The sequence below is a fragment of the Rhinatrema bivittatum genome, chromosome 18, assembly GCF_901001135.1.
Source record: "Rhinatrema bivittatum chromosome 18, aRhiBiv1.1, whole genome shotgun sequence".
Lineage (NCBI taxonomy): Eukaryota > Metazoa > Chordata > Amphibia > Gymnophiona > Rhinatrematidae > Rhinatrema > Rhinatrema bivittatum.
In genome coordinates, this window is record NC_042632.1 from 1,558,709 (window position 1) to 1,580,472 (window position 21,764).

Consider the following 21,764-nt stretch of genomic DNA (forward strand, 5'->3'; position numbering starts at 1 on the left):
ATTTTTATCAGCAATTATACAAGACGGAGGGTTGGTCGGAAGAGGCATGCAGACAGTTTTGTGAGTCTCTCCCGATTCCTATTCTCACAGAGGAGCAAAAAATGACTTTAAATATGCCAATTTCAGAGGAGGAAGTCCGGAGGGCTATTTATAAATCCAAACGCTTGAAGACCCCGGGACCAGATGGTCTCTCGGCAGAATTTTATAAGGGCTTGCTTGATAGAGTGACGGGACCTTTAACCTCGCTTTTTTCCTCTTTACTTCGACAGGGCAGTTTTCCACCCCAGATGAATGCAGCCCATATCACTCTTATTCCGAAACCGGGAAGGGACCCATTACTGCCAGATGCATACCGTCCTATATCTTTGCTGAATTATGACCAAAAGTTGTTAGCTAAAATTTTGGCAGATCGCCTCGCTGTGGTTTTGCCCTCTCTTGTGGGATCCCATCAAGTGGGATTTGTTCGAAAGCGATATGCCCTCTCAAATCTTAGACGGATTTTAGTGGCAATGGAAATATGTCGTTTTATGAATACTCCCTATTTGGCTATTAGCTTTGACGCCGAAAAGGCCTTTGATAGGGTGGAGTGGAGTTATCTGTTTTATATTCTGAGGCACATGGGCTTTGAGGGCTTGTTTTATGAGGCAGTGCAATTATTATATGAGGATCCACAAGCAACTATTTTGGTTAATGGAGATAGGTCAGAAATGTTTCCTATCAGGAGAGGCACTCGTCAAGGATGTCCTTTGTCTCTGCTTCTTTTTCTCTTGCAATTAGAACCTCTGTTGCTTACCATACAGAGGGCACCTGGTATTCGGGGAGTGCGATTCGATAGAGAAATCTTTAAATGTGCAGCCTTTGCGGATGACCTTTTGGTATTTTTAACTGAACCAGTTCGGTCTTTGGGCTCTCTGCTCACTGTGATGGGCTCCTTTGCAATCTTTTCGGGATTCCGCTTGAACGAGCATAAATCCTCTGCACTGGCCTTTCCAGACGCGCTGAAGGAGCGATGGAGAGGCTCTTTCCCATTGCAATGGGCTACAGATTCCTTTCGCTATTTGGGGGTGAGAGTACCGGTTGACCCTTCTCTGGTTTATAAAGCTAATGTGCCGAGTCTAATTCGATATACACAAGATACACTTGCTATGTGGCAAAACTTTCCTTTATCCTTGTGTGGCAGGGTAAACCTTTTTAAAATGGTTATTCTACCCAAGTGGTTATATTTATTTCAAACCCTTCCTCTCCATTTGAAAAGGGGGGATGCGTTTTTATTAGATAGTTGTGTGCGGAAATTTCTGTGGAGGGGAGGTAAGGCGAGAATCCCTTTGCTCTGGTTGCAACAAAGGTGGGGGATGGGAGGCCTGGGAGTTCCGAACCTGGCGTTGTACGCAGTGGCATGTAACATGCGTATTATTCGGGATTGGTTACTTGGTACTTCTTCACATACTAGTTTTATGGCGGAAAGTGCCCTTCTTTACCCGGTTCATGTTAGTTATGCGCTCCAAGTAGAATCAGCAAAAATCCCCTCCGTGCTAACTCAGTCTAAGGTGGTATTGCCGATACGGCAAGCCTGGGTTACTTTGACTAAAACTCTTCAAATACCTAGAGTCAGTGCATATTTATTGCCAGTTCATGGGAACACTGATTTTTTACCAGGTATCACCTCTCCACAGTTTCGGGCATGGAAAAAGGTGGGAATTAAATATCTGGGGCATTTATTTACGGAACAGGGAAACCTGATGTCCTTTTCTGAAATGCAGGAGAGTTATGGGAGGGGAGTGATTACGGTATTCCCTTATCTACAAATTAAACACTATGTTAAGACCATCCCCATGGCATTTAAATTCATCTCGACTTTTCAGAAATTGGAGACCTTGTTGGCCCTCTCTAGAAATAAAGCACCTTCCTTATCATATTATTATCAACAATTACATCGCTTGAAAAGGGTAGAGATGTACTCCATATTGGCGGAAAGATGGAATGAGGATGGGGAGTTTGTGGTCACCGCCTCCATATTGCGAACCTGTTATGGTCGGATTGCCAGGATCTCGTATAATACTTACTATAGAGAGCTGCAGTACAAATTTTTTGGGACGGGCATATATTTCACCACAGATGGCAAAAAGACAACATATTGCAATATCGGGTTCCTGCTTGCGGTGTCGGCAGGAGAGAGCTACTTTGGCTCATGCTTTTTGGGCCTGCCCTGTGGTCCAGGCTTTTTGGACCCAGATTGCACAATATTTAGCTACTATCTTACATGTTTCTATTCCGATTGCGCCCTTGTGGATCTTATTTGGGTGCATACCCCCGTTGAGAATACGAGATCCTGGCACCAGGTTATTTCTGCAAAAAGCTAGTGTGGTTGGGAAACGAGTGATTCTCATGACTTGGAGAAGTGCTGAATCCCCTTCTTTTTGGGCATGGAGGAATCTTTTCTATACAATGATGCAGATGGAACAGATGTCCGTTCGACAATCCCCAGTACAATGTAAGCGATTTCTTAGTGTTTGGGAACCATACATTCAGTCTCTTCCTCATGTTGCCAGAAGTCGGATCCTTAATGATTGTATGTAGTCAATTTGGAGGGGATACTGGAGTTTTCTTCTTAGTCTTATAGGTTGGGACTGGAAGGTTTTTTGTTTTTTTTCTGGGTCTGAGACTGGAATACATGGATGTGTATCTACCTGGAGGGGATTGGGGCAGGGGAGAGGTACAGAAGTTATTCAGTTTAGCTCACCGATGTGGTAATGTTTACTGTGGTTGAGATAAATGAATGCTCACTTCATGCGGTGGGTAATTAAATTCTGGATATCACAAATACCTAGGCGGAGGGAGGGGATGGGGGGGGGGGGGGGGAAGTTGGGAATCCACTAGGATAACTTCATTGTTTCATTTTGTGGGCTCTAGCAAGATTTATTCATAGTGGATAGTTTATAGTGGTAGGTGGTATAAGACCATTTATAACGTGAATGGAGGGCCAGTTATAGAGCCCTCTTACGAGGGGAAATGTTATATGTTGTGTTTCAAGACTGCAGAGTTGATTGTGATGCTTATGCCATTGTTCAATGCCTACATGTATTGCATATGTTGGTTTCTCAATAAAAAACAAATAAACTAAAAAAAAAAAAAAAAAGAAAATATATACCATAATAACATTAAAATGAAACAATATAAAACAAATACAAGAGCAAAATAAAATTCAAAAAATAATAATAATTAAAGCAATAATAAGGAATGTCTTGGTGCTATGAAATCTCCGAATCCCGAATTAGTGTTGATCCAGAATGGAATGTTCATCAAAGAATTGGGATAGCTACCTCAGGACAGCTAACTCAATAACCTTAGTAATGAAAGGAAGAGAGGAGATGGGACAATAATTAGAAAAATTAGTAGGGTCAAGAGATGGCTTCTTAAGGTTAGGCCTAACTGAGGTTCTCTTTAATACTGGAGGAAGATGACCAGAAGTTAGTGACAGATGAAATTGACTATTGTGGCAACAGATGCCACAATGTCTTCTTGGCAACATTTCAACAAGGCAGTGGAACAAAGATCGATTACCCAAGAAATAGTCTTTAAAGAAGAGATAATATGCAGAATTTCAGAAAGAAACATTTCAGTGAATTGATCCCATACTATTGTAACATTTGAATTTGGAAAAGACATACACAGATTAGAAACTTTAGTAATGAAAAGAAAATTGGCAAAAGATTCACAAAGAATATTCATAGAATCAGTGACAGGAAAGATATTGGAAGTGCTAGCAGGACCAGTTAAATCTTTCACAGTGTAGAACAACTCACGTGCATTGTTTCCAGAGGCAATGATTCTGTTATGTTTTAGTATGGAAGTGAACCCTGGGCCGAGGTGAGAGATGAATCCGCCCACAGGGAGGGGCCCTATGGCCTCACCGTCGGTAGGCGCGGTCTCAGAGGCTTGGGACACAACTGTAAGGAGACTGTATTGTAGGAGAGAAAAGTCAGAACCCGAGGAGCAGGGTTCTGTTGTTAAAGAGTAGTCCTTGAGCAGAACCCGAGGAGCGGGAGCTGCGGTAGAGAAACAGTTCTTGAGCAAGGTATGCTCAGAGTGGCACTTCAGAAGTAGAAGGTCAGTAGAGATGTGCAGAGCAGGATATGCTAGACAGCCTTCTAGTAGTGGAGCAGTTACCTCTGATGTGCAGATCCGGTAGTGGCCCGCAGCATGGGGTACACCAGACAATCTTTCCCAGCACAGAAGGAATTACCTCGGGTGTACAGATCCGGTACAGGGTACACCGCGGGAAATCCCAGCAAAACTCGGTTGAGTAGAAGTACAGGAAGTACTCACGAGACGTGGTTTCGAAGGAAGTCCTGAGAATAGAACAAACAAGAGTTCAAAGGCAGGAAGGCCCTCCGAGGAGCAGATAGCCCAGGAATGCGGAAGAGCCCTCGAGGAGTGGGTATTCAGAGCGTTTCCCACGGTAAGCCAGGAACAGGAACTGAAGGTCCAAGTAGGTGGGTTCAGCAATGAGGAAAACTCCTTGCTAACTCATCAGTGTATCGGGCTGGTCTGCTTAAGTACAAGTAGCGAGACTACGTCATCCGGAGGGGATGCCCCCAAGGTTCCCGCCATGACGTGTACATAACTGGCCCAAGCGCACATGCCTATGTGACTCCAGGAGCAAGATGGCAGGCGGCAGTGCCCACGCCGTCCCGAGAACACCAGGGAGGTTGGCGGTGACTGGCGGATGCCGCCATTCGTCCCAGATTATCTATTTTAATGTGCAGATTTTAACTATCTTATTATTATTTTTATTGAATTTTATTGTATGTATTTCTGTTTCTAATTGCTATATGAATTTTATTATGTAAACCGTAAAGATAGAATCTTGTGTTCTGTGTCACGGTATATAAAAATTGCATAAAGAAAAAATGGAAAAGAAAAAAAAAGAGGTAAGCATGAGAGGTCGCAGCCATCTGCGACCGACAGGCACAAAAGATTTTTCTATCATTATACTATGTTCTTTTAGTCCATGAGATTGGATTCAGCAATGGATTTAATCTCCTCACCACCACCACCATCACCTGCTGCGGAGGTGGACCCTTGGCCCGAAGTGGTGTTGGCACTTCTCGAGGGGGGAGCCCCCATCGGTCCCCACCGTCAGGAGGCGAGGCCAAACTGGAAGTGAAGGCCAACTGGAGCTTCGCCAATACCAGCCCTCGTTCCCTGCAGGTTGAGCCCTTGGGTACCGGGACTGGCTGGACTTAAGTGGGCCTCTGTGTGGTTGATCCCAAAGCAGGTGCCCAAGGCAGGGAGCCAGGAAGCAGCAGTGAGGCAAGATTCAAGGCCAAACTGACTGGAGCAAAGGCAAGTCCAGACTGCAAGACAGGCAGAGCTGAAGACAAGGCCAGGTTCCAAGGTCCGGACAGACTAAAGCAGGAAGCATGGTTAAGACAAGGTTAAGTCCGAACTGTAAGTTAGGCAAAGCCTAAGACAAGACATATCCAAGCAAGGATCAGGTCAGACGACTGATGACAAGGTCAGGTTCAAGCAGAATTCAGAGCAGGCGCCTGGAGACAAGGTGAGGTTCAAGCAGAAGTCAGGGCAGGTGGCTGGAGACAAGGTCAGGTTCAAGCAGAAGTCAGGGCAGGTGGCTGGAGGCTTTCCTGCCGTGGTCCCTTTAAAGCCAGGGAAGGCGCGTGCCTAAGGCAGACAGACCAGAAACTAAGAGGTGATGGCGTCTCCCTGCGACACATATGGGGAGGCCCGACTGGGACCGGAGGAGACCATAGGGACACCGGAGGTGTTATTGTTTGGTGTGGTTGTGGACCCCTGGGTCGTAGTGAGAATTGGCTCCACCCACAGGGAGGAGCCCTGTGGGGACACACTACGACAGGCTCTAGCCTCAATAGACAGACAAACAGGAATAACTTTATTAAGCTGGAACATAGGTATCCCACTAGGTGGGCATAGTCTCAGTCCAGAGTGAAGTAGTGTGATGCTGGTCCTCCTGGTAGTAGTCTGCAGAGCGGGGTACACCAGGGCAGCTCCTCTGGAGTGGAGATGCTTCTTAGATGTGATCCAGTAGTGGCCTGCAGCGCGGGTTATGCCATGAATCAGGTGGTGAAGAGAGAGAATCATTCATAGCAGAGGAGCAGATAAGACAAATGCACTCACTAGTAGAGATGAGGTCAGTAGTGGCCCGAGGTACAGGTACAGGGTACGCCGGAGGTCCTGTCACCAAGGTGGTAGATGATGGTACTCACAGACAGCAGTAGTAGATTCCACCAGAAGAGATGGCCCTCCGAGGAGCGGATAGCCAGAGCACAATAGGCCCCCAAGGAGCAGGGACCTTAAGTCCAATATCCGTAGTCAGGAACGAGTACAGCGAAGTGAAGAAAAGATCTCCGTAGGAGTGGAATCAGACAAGACGGAAGTCCTTGCTAACTCGCTGGATGTCAGGAAGCATGGGGTTTAAATACATCTTGGCGAATGACATCACAGGTGGGGACGCCCCAGAGATTCCCGCCTTGATGGAAAAAGAGGGAGGCTGATGCGCGCGCACTCTAGGTAACTCCGTCATCAAGATGGTGTCCGGGATCACCCACGCCGACCCGGGGATGCCGGGGAGAGCAGCAATTGCAGGCTAACGCCGAAAGGCTTCTCAAAATCACTGGAGCAGGCAAAAGAGAGGTGAGCAACAGAGGTCGCAGCCGTCTGCAACCGACGGGCGCAACAGAAGGGACCTGGGAGCACAGGCGGAGCATGAGCACATAGGTGGTTGCCCACCGCTGCAAGGGAAGGTGGGCTGGGTCTGGGACCCAGGTGTCGGGGGAGAGTGGAGCCAGCCGTGGGCTTGCCACAGCCGAGAAGCACAACAGTACCCACCCTTTACGCCCCCTCCTGGAGGTCTGGGTTTGCCCGGATGGGACTGATGGAACTGCCGAAGGAACCCTTTGTCAAGGATGTTTCTGACTGGTTCCCAGGAGTTTTCTTCGGGACCGTACCCCTCCCAAGAGAAGAGGTACTCTCAATGGCGGCCTCTCCTCTGGACATCCAGGACTTCTTGCACTCGGTGGAGGGTATCTATCTCCAAGACAACTTGAGAGGATACTGGAGCCTTACGTGATGGTCAAGAAAGCACTAGAGGTTTGAGCAATGAAACGTGGAAAGAGTTGTGCACTCCCAGCGTAGGAGGAAGATGAAGCTGGTAGGTCACTGGGCCAATGCGTCGAGCAATAGAGAATGGCCCAATATACCTGGGAGCGAACCGCTGGGAGGGAAGCTTCAAGTGAATAAGGCGGGTACTCAGTCATACTCTGTCACCAGGTTGGAACTCAGGAGCAGGTCTACGAAAGGCATCTGAAGTTTTCTTGGCATGTGCAGCCGCTTGCCGCAATCTTTGATTAGTGCGTGTCCACAGGGCCTGAAGGGCATCAGCTGTTGCCTGAGCCGCCGAAGAAAGCACTATGAGAGGAATTGGCAGAGGAGGTCGTGGCTGTCTTCCGAAACCAGAGAGAAGGGGGAGATTCCCATCCCTGCAGCAATGTGGGAATTGTGAGAGAATTCAACCCACGGGAGTAGTTGAGCCCAGTTGCCTTGCTGGTCGTTGGAGTAAGCTCGAAGGAAGCACTTAAGGGAGTGATTCATCCGCTCAGCTTGCTATTGGCCTGGGGGTGATAGGCAGTGGTCAGACTGATGGAGAACCCAAACCTTTTACACAGTGAACGCCAGTAGCGGGTGATGAACTGAGGGCCTCTGTCTGAAACGATATCTTCAGGCAATCCATGGAAGCGAAAGATATGGAGGAAGAACAGGTGTGCAAGTTCAGGCACAGAAGGCAAACTAGGAAACGGGACAAAATGAGCCATTTTGGAGAACCTGTCCATGACCACCCAGATGACAGTGTTCCCCTTAGACATTGGAAGGTCCACCACAAAATCGGTGGACAGGTGAGTCCAGGGTTCTTTGGGGGCAGACAAAAGCTGCAGTAGCCCCCGAGGTCGGCCCACAGGTGGCTTTTGCTTGGCGCATGTGGGGCAGGAATCCACATAGGCACGTGTGTCAGAAGACATGGTGGGCCACCAATAGTAGCGCTGTAGGAGGGACATAGTCCGCCCGCATCCAGGATAACTGGCTACTCTAGAGTCATGTGCCCACTGTAGCACTTTCTCACAAAGCCTGCGGGGTACCACCATTTTCCCGGCAGACACAATCATGGTGGCAGTCAAGGAGATGCAGGCTGGGTCGATGAAGTGTCAAGGCTCTTCTGTGGAATCCTCAGGCTCGAATGAGTGGAACAAGGCATCAGCACGCAAATGTTTTTCAGGTGGACAATAACGTAGTCAAAATCAAACAGGTAAAGAACAACGCCCAATAAGCTTGGCGAGAGTTCAAGCACTGGGCGTGTCGGAAATGCTCCAGATTCTTATGATCTGTGGATATCGTGAACCGATGTTGAGCGCCCTCCAGCCAGGGGCGCCATTCTTCAAGGATGAGTTTAATCGCAAGGAGTTCTCGATCCCCGATGCTATAATTTCACTCCGCGGGGGAGAACTTATGTGAATAAAAGGAACATGGGCATAGAACCCCTTTTGGGGATTGTTGACTCAACATTGCTCCTGCTCCAATAGCAGAAGCATCAGCTTCAATGATGAAGGGGCGGTTCAGGTCTGGATGGCATAAACAAGGTCCATGCAGGAAGGCATCTTTGAGGGCCTGAAAGGCCACAATGGCTTCTGAGGACCAATTCTTGGTATCACTTCCCTTATGGGAGCAGGAAGCACAGTTAAGAACAAAGTTAAGTCTGAACTGTAAGTTAGGCAAAACCTAAGACAAGACGATGTCCAAGCAAGGATCAGGGCAGGCGGCTGGAGACAATGTCAGATTCAAGCAGAAGTCAGGGCAGGCAGCTGGAGACAAGGTCAGGTCCGAGCAAGAGTCAAAGCCAGGGAAGAGTAGAAGGAGCAGGAAACTGGAACAGGTACTGGAGCAAGGAACAGGTACTGGAACAGGAACCGGAACAAGGAATAGGTACAGGAATGCTGGAACTGGAACAATGAAGCACACGACAGGAAGCGTGGAGACCTGTTGCCAAGGCAAAGTCTGAATGGTGGGGACCACCTTATACACGGAGTCTGACTGGCATCATCATCCGGGGCCGCAGGAGGCTTTCCTGCTGCGGTCCCTTTAAAGCCAAGGAAGGCGCGCACGCACGCCTAAGGCGGACAGACAGGAAACTAAGAGGTGGTGGCGTCTCCCTGTAATGCACTTAGGGAGGCCGGGCCGGGACCAGAGGAGACCACAGGGACACTGGAGGAACCTGGGAGCAAAGGCAGAGCACGAGCGCGTAGATGGCTGCCCACTGCTACGGGCCTGCTGCAGCCAGGAAACACAACACCACCACCTCCTTCCCCTGCTTCTCCACCCCCTTGTAAGAAACTCTGAACCATCAGAAGCCCTTTAGATTTTAAGGATCCCCTTGGGGGTCCTGAAATGGGACAATCAGTCTGGGGGTTATATTCCAGATGCTGCAAAAAGCCTGCAAAGTGACACCTAGAAATCCCATGTCTCCTGAAAACTCTTGCAAAAATACTTTTCAAGGCCTTTGTTAGGCTGGTGTGGTGGACAGAAGAGCCACAGGTATCTTCCCTGTGGCCTCTGTGTCAGGTACAGCAAGATGCATTTAAAATAGCAGCTGCATTATTAATGTGCACAGTGAACATGACATTTTTTTGGCCTTTAATGATTAGGTGTCATGTATGTCAAGGGTCAAAGAGCTCCAGTTCCCCACCATACACCCTGCCCTATAAATAGGGCTTCTGATTTTAAGTTTTAATCGATAAACCCCGATAAAACAACCCTAATAGAAAAAAAACAGGTCTTTATTAAAAACCTAAAAAAAACACTTCCCCCAAGTATTTTCTCAGCCCTCCTTTGCCTACCCTGGATCCTACGTTTTGTTTAAGTGCCTTTTCCATGCTAACATCTCCTCAGCTGCATGGATGTAGGTATTTGATTCAATTGAAATAGGAGGCCAACAATGGTACTTATGCTGTGAAAACACCAATAATCATTTATTTTTGGTATTACCAAAGAACCCCTATTTAGCTGGAAAATAAACGCCTAGATGTATAATTTTTAAACATCTCAAATCAGAAGTCCAAGTCAACCTTCTCTCCTTGCCGTTTGACTATCCCTAAGGTTTACCCTCAGCATAAACGTAGTTCTTTCACAGACGAGCTGAAGTCCAGTTACTCCTGCAAAACACCATAACCCACGGAGTGAGAGAGGTATTGCAGCTAAGCAACACCCACCTAACACAGATAAGAGACAGGTTTTTTAGAGGGCCTGACCTACACTTACAAGCAATGACTCTGCTGCGAACTGGCTCCTACTCTCTATGATCTGACAATGTATGGGGGTAGGGGGGACCCACTCTAGCTCCTCCTCTCCATCCCAGTTTATCTCAGCTGGGATGTCATTCCAGATAGCTGGATTGTGAAGCACACAGCAGGCAAGCACCATTTTTGCAACTGTGAGTGCGTGCTCCATTAATGCACCCCCCCCCCCATTGTTTTGTTGAAACAGTGGAACAGTGGAAGCAATTTTTTTCACAAGCCAAAGGAGCACTTGATGACTGAGTGCATGGACCTGAGAGCCTCATTGTACCTCCTCTCTGCTAGCATCCTAGGAACAACCATAGGAGTAAGAAGCCATGGCCGACAGCCATATCCTGCATCACCTTTGCCACAAAGATTGCATGAGATGCATTCTCATTTGTTGCAATGATCATAACATAGGTGTTTGCCTTTAGATATGTAGCACCATAATGAGCGAAGTAATAGATTGAATGCTAGCTTCTGTAGACACAACCCAACAACCTCATACTTTGCTCTTTAACACCACCAATTGTAATAACTGCAGTACAATCATATAACTACTGCTACAGCTGAAGCCTGTCTCTCTTACGTTGTTGAGCCAAATACACCAACTACCCAAACATGCACCTCTGAAAATGCCAGTGTTGCACTCTATGCATACAAGTATCTTTATACAAAGAAAATGGTCACAATGCATAGACCAAAATTAGATCCTGTACACAAGCCCATTTCCACAGATCTTCTTCTTGTAAAACATACAGAGTAAATATAACTTTAGATTATGATCTAGCAACTATTTAAATATTGCTTTCCCTTTCATAGCCAGGCCAGCACTAACAATGATGGGACAAGCTAATTCCCTTGTAGAGAAGCCTCACGATTAAAGTGTTACTGTTGGTAGTTTGCCCCTTTATGATAATACAGATTTTACTATCTTTACATACATGCTATGTGTGAAATTCAAAAGAGAAGAGGCATTGGTAATAACGTCTAAAGGCCTCTGGCACATACATGTTAGCTTGTATCGAAACTTTTACATAAGGTATAAAGTATGTGTAGGAGGGTGAAGCACTTTTTCATAGAAACATAGAAATGACGGCAGAAGAAGACCAAACGGCCCATCCAGTCTGTCCAGCAAACTTTCGCACTTTTTTTTTTCTCTCTCACATACTTATCTGTTTCTCTTGGCTCTTAGTAACCTTTTTTATTCTATTTCCCTTCCACCCCTGCCATTAATGTAGAGAGCAGTGTAGGAACTGTATCTAAGTGAAATAGCTTAATTAGTTAGGGGTATTAACCACCGCAATAAGCAAGCTACACCCATGCTTATCTGTTTATCCAGATTATGTAATTCAGTCCTTGTTGGTTGTTGCCTGAATATAGATCCACCTTTCTTCATTCCCCCTGCCATTGAAGCAGCGAGCCATGCTGGCTATGCATTGAAAATGAAGTATCAGTCTTACTCCCCTGCCATAGAAGCAGAGGGCTATGCTGGATATGCGTGAAGTGTCAAACTTTCTCCCCTGCCATTGAAGCAGAGAGCTATGCTGGCTTAGCATTGAAAGTGAAATATCAGTCTTGTCCCCCTGGCATTGAAGCAGAGGGCTATGTTGGATATGTGTGAAGTGTCAAACTCTCTCCCCTGCTGTTGAAGCAGAGAGCTATGCTGGATATGCATTGAAAGTGAAGTATCAGACTTATTTGGTTCTTCATAACATGGGTTAGAGCAGAAAATGTGAGGACTCTGTACATGTGCACAGAAATAATGCCTAGGTATAATTCAACAAAGGACTTCTAAGACTCACATAGAGTTGCCATCTGCCTCCAGATTTGGCCTCCAGTCTTGATCCAGTCCAGAATTTGCACCATTGCATGTAGTGACTTGCATTTCTTACAGTTGGCAATAGAGCTATCAGAACTACAAGTCCATGATTGCAAAGGGATAAACCTGAACTGGATCAACCCTGAAGGGAAAATCTGGAATCAGGTGGCAACCCTTGGAGTAAATGCTACATTATCTGCTCTGCCAAAACACATTTTCTTTGTTTGTCCATGCTCTGCACAGTGCACCATGAAATGTACAAGAACTGACAATGCTTATGAGACTCTGTAACTTTATGGGGTGAGTAGGGTAGCCAACAGAACACAGGTTGACCGAGCTGCCTGATCCTGTCCAAGTTTTGCCCCATTTCATGCATGTATTTGTAGTTCTGATCGTGCCATTCATCAGTTCCCTTAGAAAATCTGAACAGGTCCCTTCATGAGGCTAAACCATGACTGGATCAGCCAGCTTGGTCGAAAATGGCCAAAGCTACCTATTAATCCTCCTAGACCTATCAGCCGCATCTGATACCGTAAACCACGCAATCCTTATGGATCAACTGACTGAAATAGGATTAACTGAGAAAACGTTGCAATGGTTCTTTTCCTATCTATCACACAGAAGCTACCAGGTATTAATAAATAATACCCTCTCGAAGAAAATAAACCTAAACAATGGTGTTACCCAAGGCTCTGCACTATCCACAACCCTTTTCAACATATACCTTCTCCCGCTTTGTCACTTTCTATCTGACCTAGGGCTTACCCACTTCCTATACGCGGACGACATCCAAATACTAATCCCAATCCAAAATACTCTGGAAGAAACCTACAAAAAACCAGCCTCACATCTCTCCAAAATAAAACAACTATTAACCAACATGAAACTCATAATAAACATCAAAAAGCCAGAAATAATTCTCCTGGATAGGAAAAACACATCATCACTCCCACCACCGCTCAACGTAGAGAACCAAAAGACAGCAATCTTACCGGTCTCACATGCTCGTAATTTAGGAGTCATCATTGACAGGGAATTATCCTTCAAGAACCACATCACAAATAAAATTAAAGAAGGATACTACAAACTACTCACACAAAGATGGAGAAGGTACAGAGAAGGGCTACCAAAATGATAAGGGGAATGGAACAGCTCCCCTATGAGGAAAGACTAAAGAGGTTAGGACTTTTCAGCTTGGAGAAGAGACGGCTGAGGGGGGATATGATAGAGATGTTTAAAATTATGAGAGGTCTAGAACGGGTAGATGTGAATCGGTTATTTACTCTTTCGGATAATAGAAAGACTAGGGGACACTCCATGAAGTTAGCATGGGGCACATTTAAAACTAATCGGAGAAAGTTCTTTTTTACTCAACGCACAATTAAACTCTGAAATTTGTTGCCAGAGGATGTGGTTAGTGCCTTTAGTATAGCTGTGTTTAAAAAAGGATTGGATAAGTTCTTGGAGGAGAAGTCCATTACCTGCTATTAAGTTCACTTAGAGAATAGCCACTGCCATTAGCAATGGTAACATGGAATAGACTTAGCTTTTGGGTACTTGCCAGGTTCTTATGGCCTGGATTGGCCACTGTTGGAAACAGGATGCTGGGCTTGATGGGGAGTTGCGATAATCCAGGTTGGGAAAGATGAGTAGTTGGACTGTTCTGAAGTCATCTGGAGTAAGGAATGGTTTTAATCATAAGAACATAAGAAAATGCCATACTGGGTCAGACCAAGGGTCCATCAAGCCCAGCATCCTGTTCCCAACAGTGGCCAATCCAGGCCATAAGAACCTGGCAAGTACCCAAAAGCTAAGTCTATTCCATGTTACCATGGCTAATGGCAGTGGCTATTCTCTAAGTGAACTTAATAGCAGGTAATGGACTTCTCCTCCAAGAACTTATCCAATCCTTTTTTAAACACAGCTATACTAACTGCACTAACCACATTCTCTGGCAACAAATTCCAGAGTTTAATTGTGCGTTGAGTAAAAAAGAACTTTCTCCGATTAGTTTTAAATGTGCCCCATGCTAACTTCATGGAGTGCCCCCTAGTCTTTCTACTATCCGAAAGAGTAAATAACCGATTCACATCTACCCGTTCTAGACCTCTCATGATTTTAAACACCTCTATCATATCCCCCCTCAGTCGTCTTTTCTCCAAGCTGAAAAGTCCTAACCTCTTTAGTCTTTCCTCATAAGGGAGTTGTTCCATTCCCCATATCATTTTGGTAGCCCTTCTCTGTACCTTCTGTTACGATCCTGCCCGCGAGGAGCGCGGGCAGGCTCTTACCCCCATGCGGCCAGCCGGGCCGCTGACGCCGCCGCCGCGGCGGTCCCTCGGTGGTATCCGGGCTTCTCTCCGGCTGCCTTCTGCTTCATGCAGTGGGGCCAACCCCCCGCAAGCTCTCCCTCACGGTCAGGACCCCCGCTGCTGCTCCTGTGTTCCCCAGCGTGTTGCCGACGATCCTGGGGTCCTCAGCCGGCAGGGAGGGCGTCCCTGCCGGTGCCTGTACGGCTGCCCGGGTCCTTGGCTGGCCGGGAGGCCGTCCCTGCTGGAGCCTGCAGCTCCCTGCAGCCAGCCTTACCTTTCCTGTTCCCCTGCTTCAGTCGTCATGGCCGGGAGCCATTCCAGCAGCCTGCCATCTCTCCAGCTTCAGGGCAGGGCTGCCCCGATGTTCGTCTGCTTCTCCTTGGGCTTCCACGTGGCTGGGAACGCCACCAACGACCCAGCTCTCTCTTCTCTCCAGTCTCCTAGGGCGCAAGCGCGCACCTCTTTGCTCCTCTTCAAGGGTCAGCCAGGTGTGGCCCCTGCTGACCCCTCCCTGGGCGTTGTCCACTTCAGCGCTACTAAAGGGCTTTGCGTTCCGTCTGTCTTTACCTTTGCAAGGAGTTGGTCACTCCTGAGATCCTTGTTCCAGGAGCTGCCTTGTGTTCCAGCCTTTTGCAAAGTCCAGTGTTCCATGTTTTCCGTCGGAGCTTCTTGTCCAGTTGTTCCAGTCCTGATGTTTCCAGTTGTTCCAGTCCTGATGTTTGCTTGTTCCTGTTCCTGCCTTGAGGTCTGATTTCTAATCTGGTATCCATGGTCCAGCCCAGATAATACAAGCCTTGTACCTTGATCCTGAAACTCGCCTGAAAGCTAAGTACCTTGCTCTTGAATCTCCTGAAAGCTAGCACCTTGATCCTGTGTCTTCCAATGTCCTGGTACCTCGCGGCAAGCCATGCCGTGGTCCGTGACCAGCCCTCGGGGCGGGCTGATTAGGGCCATCTTTGATGCAAGCCATGTACCTCGTTTCTAAGTCTCTGAGAAGTCCTTGTTCCTGACCCTGTTACCTGCCTTGGCTACCGGTGTGCAGCAATCCTACCTTGGCTGCCGGTGTGCAGCAACCTGCTTCTTCCCTGTTGCCTTGATGTCGGTGCCTGATCCAGTTCCTAATCCAGTCCCAGATGTTCTGCCCTTTGTCTTCGTCTGGCTCCTGAGCCTTCTGGCCTGTTGGGCCCTGGAGTGGCCAACAGGTGGGATTCGTCCCTGTGCTTTGGAGCTTCCCTTCCTGCCAGCCGACGGGGCTTCGGATGTTCTCTTCGCCTGGATCTCTCCTGCATTCTCCTGTTCTCAGCGTGGTCCGTGACCTGCCCTCCAAGGCAGTGTTGGGGACGCGTGGGACAGGGTGGCCCTTGACTCAGTCCCAGGAGTGGTCTGAGCGGGGTGCCCTGAGGGACAGTGCCCATGTCTTCCTTCAGCCCTTGTTCCTGAGTCTACCTCTGCACCTTCAGTACCTCGCTTCTGAACCTACCCCTGAATCTTCAGTACCTCGCTTTTGAATTTACCTCTGCACTCCCAGTACCTTGCTTCTAAATCTACGTTAGCACGCCCAGTATCTTGTCTCTGAGTCTTCGTCTGCACTTCCAGTACCTTGCTTCTGAGTCTACGTCAGCACGTCCAGTACCTTGCTTCTGAGTCTACGTCTGCACTCCCAGTACCCTGCTTCTGAGTCTCGTCTGAATCTATGTTCCAGTCTTCGCTGTCCTGGCCTCCGTCCGGCCTGCCGCTTCGTGCCGTACCCTGCGGCAGGTCCGAAAGGGCTGGGAACGGTCGGAGGACTGTTCACAAGACCAACATTGCGTTGTTGGGTCTTCCGAAGCATGCAGGTCCGGAGGAGGGCCTGTCGCCTGGTCATTACTCCAGTCTTGCTTCCGTCCAACCCATGCTCGGGCATGCCACGCCTCCCGCGGCCCTCTTCGGAATCCTCTGGGGTCGAGCCGCGGCCCAAGGACACACATCTCTCAGGAAGCGGGATCGCTCTCCGAGTGCTCCGCAACACCTTCTCCATCGCAATTATATCTTTATTGAGATGCGGCGACCAGAATTGTACACAGTATTCAAGGTGCGGTCTCACCATGGAGCGATACAGAGGCATTATGACATTTTCCGTTTTATTCACCATTCCCTTTCTAATAATTCCCAACATTCTGTTTGCTTTTTTGACTGCCGCAGCACACTGTACCGACGATTTCAATGTGTTATCCACTATGACACCTAGATCTCTTTCTTGGGTTGTAGCACCTAATATGGAACCCAACATTGTGTAATTATAGCATGGGTTATTTTTCCCTATATGCATCACCTTGCACTTATCCACATTAAATTTCATCTGCCATTTGGATGCCCAATTTTCCAGTCTCACAAGGTCTTCCTGCAATTTATCACAATCTGCTTGTGATTTAACTACTCTGAACAATTTTGTGTCATCTGCAAATTTGATTATCTCACTCGTCGTATTTCTTTCCAGATCATTTATAAATATATTGAAAAGTAAGGGTCCCAATACAGATCCCTGAGGCACTCCACTGTCCACTCCCTTCCACTGAGAAAATTGCCCATTTAATCCTACTCTCTGTTTCCTGTCTTTTAGCCAGTTTGCAATCCACGAAAGGACATCGCCACCTATCCCATGACTTTTTACTTTTCCTAGAAGCCTCTCATGAGGAACTTTGTCAAACGCCTTCTGAAAATCCAAGTATGCTATATCTTCCGGTTCACCTTTATCCACATGTTTATTAACATGACATTACCAACAAAGTAGCCGACCAAACTTGCCCTCTGTCCACCAAGGTGATACACAAAGATCAAGACAACAGAAAACCCTGGTTTACACCCGAGCTAAAGGCCATCAAGTTAAAACTTAGAAACAAAGAACATATCTGGCGCAGAAATCCCACCTCCACGAACCAAGCAATCTACAAATCCACACTCAACAAGTACAGGAACACCATTTTCAAAACAAAAAAAGACTTTTCCGCAAAAAAAATACACCACTTCATATTTGACTCCAGAGCCCTCTTTTCTTACGTCTCCGCCCTCACCAAACCCCCTCCTCCATCCTTTCCAGACGACAAAGCGCTTTCCAAAGCTAACGAACTCGCATCTTTCTTCGAAGAAAAAATCATCAAACTCACCAAAAAATTTCACATGTCAAACTCATCCATCACTCCATTGCAGACTCAGCAGAACACCAGATTAGAATCCTTCGAGACCTCATCATCATTCAACTCTTTCGAGATGACCTCTTCACTTGAAGTCACGAACATTCTTAAGAAACTCAAACCCTCCTCGCACCCTCTTGATACTATTCCATCAAACATTCTCATATCAATACCCAACTCCATAGCGAAACCCATCGCAGAAATCATTAACTGCTCACTTAATCAAGGTCTCATTCCCGATTCCCTCAAACAAGCTATCCTGGAACCTCTCTTAAAAAAACCAAATCTGTCTACAGAGGAACCAGCAAATTTCCGTCCCATCGCTAACCTTCCCTTCATCTCAAAGATCCTGGAAAAAATAGTAAATAAACAGCTCACTGATTACCTGGAAGATCACAAAATTCTGGCACCTTCTCAATATGGATTTCGAAAAACACTAAACACAGAAGCTCTGCTGATATCCCTCATGGACTCAGGTTTCCTAAGCTCAGAAAAAAGACAACCTCACCTCCTTATTCTCCTCGACCTTTCTGCAGCCTTCGATACGGTCAACCACACTATCTTACTTGACCGATTAGCTGCAATTGGTATTTCAGGCACTGCCCTAGACTGGTTCTGTTCATTTCTCAACAACAGATCTTTCAAAGTAAAAATCAATATCAAAGAATCACAGGCAATCAGCTCAAACATGGGAGTCCCTCAAGGCTCATCTCTCTCCCCAACCCTCTTCAACATTTATCTTCTACCTCTCTGCTTCCTCCTATCCAAACTGAAAATCAAACACATGATTTACGCGGATGACATACAAATCCTCATCCCTATAAGGAAATCCCTTCAACTATCTCTAATGTTCTGGGAACAATGCTTTCAAGAAATTAGCACACTCCTCACCAAACTCAATCTAGTCATCAACAAGGACAAAACAGAATACCTCATCATCTCACAGGAAGATAACTTCATCCAAAGAGAGATCACACCCATTATAACAGATCAACAACAAAAAGACACCACTCATCAAAATCCACTTACACCAATCCTAGACAGCCTCAAAAATACATCCTACGTAAGAGACTTAGGCGTTCTTCTAGACAATCAGCTGAACCTAAAAAGATTTGTAAACAACACAACCAAAGAATGCTTTTTCAAACTACAAGTCCTGAAAAAGCTTAAACCATTACTTCACGCTCACGACTTCCGCCTCGTCCTGCAATCAATTATCCTGACAAAAATTGACTACTGCAACGCGCTGCTAATCGGATTACCAGCCTCCACCATCAAACCTCTCCAGATGGTACAGAATTCTGCAGCTAGGGTCCTGACCAATTCTAACAAGAGAGACCACATCACGCCCATCCTTTACAATCTCCACTGGCTTCCAATTAAATTCAGAGTCTCCTACAAAGTCCTGACCCTCATTCACAAATACTTAAACAACATAGCACCAATCGATCTCACCCATCAACTCCGTACCATTAAATCAACAAGACCAATCAGAAAAGCAAACCAAGACACCCTTGTCATCCCTCAAACCAAAACTCCACTAAGAAATAGGGCTTTTTCCACAGCAAGTCCTTCACTTTGGAATTCACTGCCACCAGAACTCAGACAAGACACTTGCCACCAGTCATTCAAGAAAAAACTGAAAACCTGGCTATTCAGCCAAGCATTTCTATGATTTCTAACAAGCTGCTTCAACGAACTCTTTTTACATCATCTCCGCTCTAATTATATAACCCCCCCATCCCCCCTCCCTTTATTTTGTTTTCTCTCCCCCCTTTAAATCTTATTTTAGCCCACCCATCCTGACCCCCTCACCCCTACTCTACCCATTCCTATTCCACCCTGCTCATTATCAACTTTTGCTTCGAATTACTAATGCAGAAGTAAATTATCTTAGACTACTGTTAACAATTTCTTGTAAGACATCTGTACAATTAGGAATTAGGAATATTGAATAATACCATATTTTAGACATTGTTTTTTGGCCATTTATTTCTTCTTTTAAATGCTATTTAGAAAAGCTCAATCTAAAACATTAAGATTTAGACATATAAGACTTTGTTTTGTCATGTATTTTTTGCTCTTATGTTTAAATGTTATTCAAAAAAGTTATACAATATGTTACTCAAAAAGTACTTTGTTATATGTAATTGCCCACAAGCAAGCTTATTCAACTGTTCTCTGTAAACCGATTTGATTTACATACAATGTAAGAAGATCAGTATATAAAAACCATAAATAAATAAATAAATAAATAAACTCCTTCAAAAATGTGAAGCAGATTTGTGAGGCAAGACTTGCCCTGGGTAAAGCCATGCTGACTTTGTTCCATTAAACCATGTCTTTCTATATGTTCTGTGATTTTGATGTTTAGAACACTTTCCACTATTTTTCCTGGCACTGAAGTCAGGCTAACCGGTCTGTAGTTTCCCCGATCGCCCCTGGAGCCCTTTTTAAGTATTGGGGTTACATTTGCTATCCTCCAGTCTTCAGGTACAATGGATGATTTTAATGATAAGTTACAAATTTTTACTAATAGGTCTGAAATTTCATTTTTTAGTTCCTTCAGAACTCTGGGGTGTATACCATCCGGTCCAGGTGATTTACTACTCTTCAGTTTGTCAATCAGGCCTACCACATCTTCTAGGTTCACCGTGATTTGATTCAGTCCATCTGAATCATTACCCATGAAAACCTTCTCCATTACGGGTACCTCCCCAACATCCTCTTCAGTAAACACCGAAGCAAAGAAATCATTTAATCTTTCCGCCTTATCTTCTCTAAGTGCTCCCAATAAAACATGCATGATTTGCAAGAGATTTGCTTATTTGCATGCATATTAGTGAAAAATATAAAATTACACATGATATTTCAAACAGCAATAAGAGACATTAACTCATGGTAATACCCAATTACTGCATGTTACAGCCTAGTGCGCCATAACAAATGATCCCCTTAATGTGTGGCAGAAAACATTTAAAAGAAACACAGTCTACTATGATGGTTAACCCAGAAAAGTGTGAAGTGCATGTAAAAGGATTTAACTTAAGGCCACTCGAGGTTGGGAATAAGTTAACACTTTTCAATCCCAGACAAGGCCGCAAAATAATCTTAGATGATGAATTATAGTTCTGGATCCAGTGGAGGTCCTCACACTTTTCTCACTGTCTTGGATGTATGGCAATAACTCACTTGATTCTCGACATTTCCCTGCTATATGTAACAAAAAAAACAATACAAAGACCCATACCTGTTTCCATAATCAATTTTTGATGTGACTTTCTGTTTGAGCTCTTTCAGTTCATCTTTTGGCAAAGTTCCTGACAGAAGCTGTGATCTCCATTCCATTAGTTTGTACATCATACACCGTACGTGTTGGAAGCACTCCACTTTGCTGGTCTAAAAAATAAAGAATGGAAACTGTTAAAAGCATAAACTTCTTTTGCATCTATTTTGTAAAGCAAAAAGGAAAAAAAATATGTAAACACATGGTATTAAAACCATAAATATAGGGCTGCTCTGTGGATCAGGCCTAGCACTATGCACTGCAATACAGGGAATCTGGTTTACATCCACCATCTGTCAGGGCAGGCCAGGCTTGAGCATGCCACAGAGGTGATATTCTTAGGCATTGGGTGGGATAGAAGACAGCAGGCACTTCAATGACAGTACCAACTAGCTAACAAGTGGCATTAAACGTTGCCACAGAGATGATGCAGCCTTTGTACTGATACCAGACCTCTCTGATGCCCACGGCATGTTACTTGGAGGGAAGAGGGGTAATTGGGAGAAAAAGGCCACAAACATGGCAAGAAAAACAAACCAAGCAAACCAGAAACACAATCAATGGGAAAGATGAAAAAATCAAAACACCACCATGTAATGCTTGGTCGACCGCAGCAACCATGACACAGCCATCCCTCACTTACCTCATATGCCACCACTGATCCCAGCCCCAGCACGCTGCATCTCCTGGGCCCTCCTTAGGTGCACACACACACACACACACACACACACACACAATTCCCTCTAATAAACCCCATGGCATGAAACTCTTCACGGTGCTGAGGGATGACATCAGGACCAGGCCTTCAGGACA

The 21,764-nt window shown here is 45.9% G+C and overlaps 1 protein-coding gene across 1 annotated transcript in view; it reads right to left on the bottom strand.

Moving 5' to 3' along the window:
* The window catches only part of LOC115079628 (dedicator of cytokinesis protein 2-like), a 991,955-nt gene that overhangs the window by 824,649 nt on the left and 145,542 nt on the right, over positions 1-21,764 (bottom strand). The window contains 1 exon segment of the mRNA XM_029583335.1: positions 20,916-21,064. Coding sequence (XP_029439195.1) covers positions 20,916-21,064 — 149 coding nt within the window.